We start from the raw sequence: 3,425 nt of genomic DNA, 5'->3' as shown, positions 1-3,425 counted from the left end.
TTTTATTTTATATTTTCAATGTCTTAGAAGCTTCTACTTAATGAATAAGAAATTTATTTTGTTAACCAATATCATATTCATTATAGCAAAGCTTTTATTTTATACTATTTTAGTTGAAGGTAAAAATTGGTATGAAAAAATCTTTATAAATAAATTTCAAATATAATTTTATATACCTATGAATAAAATTCTACATTCTACTGTTACCATGAATTGGAGAAGAAAATATGTGTATCCATGAGATCTTAATATTCACTTAATAAGCATTTTTCGAAAAATATTTTCTTTAAAAAGAATTCTCCATTTTTTAAGTTTGGATTTTTTCAATGTATAGAAAATTTACAATTAATTTATATTTTTATTTCTATTTGTAACACTTGTGACTTTGTGAGGAATATCTTAAAATATTTATTAAAAGATTTAAAAAAAAAAAATAATTTTGAACTGTCTCAAAGGGACCCTGAAACCTTAATAAAAGCAACTTGTCTTCAACATTCTATACTCCAACTCACAAACCCCACATACACACACATCTTTCTCTCTCTCTCATTTTTTTCTTTTCTTTTCTTTTTAGGGTTCTATCTTTTTCTCTGTGCTCTCTCTACTGGGTCCCACCTTGGCCTGCAAAACACAGCAGTACAGCACACACAGCTGGGTCATTATTAAATCTTCCTCAACCAGCAACTTCAACTTCCTCATTCTCCACAACGGTTCTACACTCCCTTCTCTCCTACACTCTCTCTTCTATCTTTCTTTACACACTTAACTCACCAAAAACCATGGCTAAGGCTTCAGAAGAGGCTGACCTATGGCTTCACCACAACACCACTACTCCTGACTTGGCTCTCACCGAGTTCGGCTTCCCTTCCGAGTTCCCCTATGAGTTCGACTCGTTCGGGTTGGAGCCACTCAGCTCACCGCCTGTGGAGTCCGTCGCCGGTTCCACTGAGACCGAGAGCAGCGACGAGGAGGACTTCTTTGCCGGGTTGACTCGCCGGCTCAGTCAAGCAACTGTTCACGAAACTCGGAACCAGCAACTCAGTAGTGTCCCCATCAGCAACAGTGACAAAGCTGAGGTAAGAAAAAGAAAGGGTTTCTTCGAAGCCTCAAAACGCTGTCGTTTTCTTTGATTGTTTCCTTTTGTTTCCTTTGCAACGAAGCTAACTCTGTCACTTTTTTTGTTTACTTTCCTTTTTGGCAGAGAGAGAAGACGACTCGGGTCCTAGCCGGGTCACCCCAGTCGATACTGAGCGGAATCGGGAGCTGGTCCGGTCGAAGTGCGGGGTCCGGCGACGGAAGCCCTGAAGGCGGATGTTCCCGAGTTTCGTCGCCGTTTTCCGCCGCGAACGACGCCTGGGAGGTCATATCCGCCGCCGCAGGTCAAGTCGCGAGGCTGAAGATGCACGCCGGCAGCTCCACCGCTACAGCCGCAGCGTCGAAGCTCGATTTCCAAACCCGAGGAGTCCTCGGCGGCCTCCCTCACTCAACTGCCTCCTTCGGGAATCCAAATCTTTCTCAGATTTACAACCACGCGCCTCAGGTAACCGTCTAAAGAGTTTGTTACAACTAAAAATCAAAGTTAGTTACAACCGTAACATATCTAACCGATTTTGTTAACTTATCCAGGTTCCGTACCAGACGGTTATGCAGGAGCACTTGTTCAAGCAGCAGTGTAGTTCTGTGTTGGGAAGGCAAGGGAATAATAACAAACCGATTAGCTGGTCGAGTCAGCAGTTACGTGGAGGCGTGAAATGCGTGCGCGTTTTGCCTCAATCTTCTGCATGGCACAATCTGCACCAAGTTAAGAACCACCAGAACCAGCAGCACATGGCGCGTGCTGGATCCGGATCAAGACCCGTTTTTCAATCCGGATCTGGTGCTGGTGGTATTAAAAGGGGTTGTGCTGGTACAGGTGTTTTCTTGCCACGCCAATACGGTGCCCCTCCTCCTGAGACACGCAAGAAAACAAGTAAGAAAAAAACCTTGTTAATTTCTGTATTATTGTTACATTTGTCGGTTTTATTATACTAAACTTGAAGTGTTTTCTTTGTTTATAGGCTGTGCACCTGTCGTGGTCCCAGCAAAGGTTATGCATGCTCTGAACTTTAACAACAATGACCTCAATGTTAACGCTGCTACTACTACTTCCACCCAACAGCAACGATTCACAAGAGCTTTTTCAGACTATGGTGAGTATTTAAATTCAAGTTGAGTTAATTACCTAGGAGTAAGTAGTAACTTTATTTATTATTTTAATTAATTTTTTGTAGATGCGTTGCTGGCAAGGAGAAATGCTCTTCTGATACAGCAGCAGAGACTTGCTGCAGCTTTACGGCGAGAAGAGACAGCTACTTATGAAGCTGCTCTGCCCCAGGAATGGACGTATTGACGTCTCTTCGTAATTTGAATGAAGATTAAAGATTCAGTTTCTCCAATGGGGGGAAGCAGCAATAGTGCAATACTGAAGATGAGAATTAGTAAAGTTTTAATATTAGTAGGGTTGTCATAGGGCAGTTGGTATTTTAGGGGTTTTTTTGAGTTTTTTATTAATATAAAGATGTGATTCAAGAATGTGTTTAGGTGAAATAAGATCATCCGGTTTTTGGGGGGAAGATGCAGCTATTCGGGGTCTTTCAAAGATCTTTGATTATTAATTATTAATATTTATTAGTTGTAATAAGTTAAGGGAGGCCCATTTTCTTACCATCTTGTAATATGTTGATGGATGGAAGTGTGTTAGTGGGGTTTGTTAGAAAGTGTTTGAAAAAAATTGCCCATAACTCTTGCTCGTTATTACAGAGTAGTATATGTAATAATAATAATTTATACTATAGTGTGTAGTAAAAGAAGGCTGAGTTTGTGCTTTTTACTGTTTCTCACTGGATATTTGGCTTTATATTTCATTTTCTCACATGAAATTTGTCGTTGTTACATCGCTGTCAATTGTCAAATGTCAATACCATCTCATAACCCCAGTAGCGGGGGCAGCTTAAAATAAAAGAGTGATTACTGATTAAACAGGGTTACGATTATGATGTAAAGTAGAATGGATTAATCAAGAGAGATTTGATTCAGTTGAAACTTGAAAGAGAGTTGCTTGCGGAGTTAGGCACAAGGGATGCAAATGAAATGAATAGGCATGATGGGGTCGGTCTTTTCTGTGATATGAACAGAGGAGAGAGGCAGTGTGTGTTTGAGGTGGTGGGGGACCCATTTCGTCTCGGTTAATACCCAGTCCAGTGCATCTCCCGCTCATTTTTTCTCAAAGAAGCAACCCTCCCCCAAAAGAGTTGTCATTTTGAAAGTTGTGTGATTTGATTTCGAGCTGTTCCCCTTCTCATTTTGACTTGGTCAAACCTCTTTCCTTTCTTTCTTTAATGTTGTTACTTCTTTTCGTTGTTTCTTTCTGAGAAAAAAAAAAAAAA

The 3,425-nt window shown here is 40.4% G+C and overlaps 1 protein-coding gene across 1 annotated transcript; it reads left to right on the top strand.

Annotated features, from left to right (window-relative positions):
* Positions 503-2,869, top strand: LOC107609288. Its single transcript, XM_016311175.2, has 5 exons — positions 503-1,076; positions 1,202-1,540; positions 1,627-1,969; positions 2,058-2,189; positions 2,271-2,869. Exons 1-5 carry the CDS (start codon positions 780-782, stop codon positions 2,387-2,389), a joined length of 1,230 nt encoding a protein of 409 aa, XP_016166661.1. The 5' UTR covers positions 503-779; the 3' UTR covers positions 2,390-2,869.

The sequence above is a fragment of the Arachis ipaensis genome, chromosome B07, assembly GCF_000816755.2.
Source record: "Arachis ipaensis cultivar K30076 chromosome B07, Araip1.1, whole genome shotgun sequence".
Taxonomy (NCBI): Eukaryota; Viridiplantae; Streptophyta; class Magnoliopsida; order Fabales; family Fabaceae; genus Arachis; species Arachis ipaensis.
The sequence above is the reverse complement of the archived record's forward strand: the minus strand, read 5'-3'. Positions and strand labels throughout refer to the sequence as shown.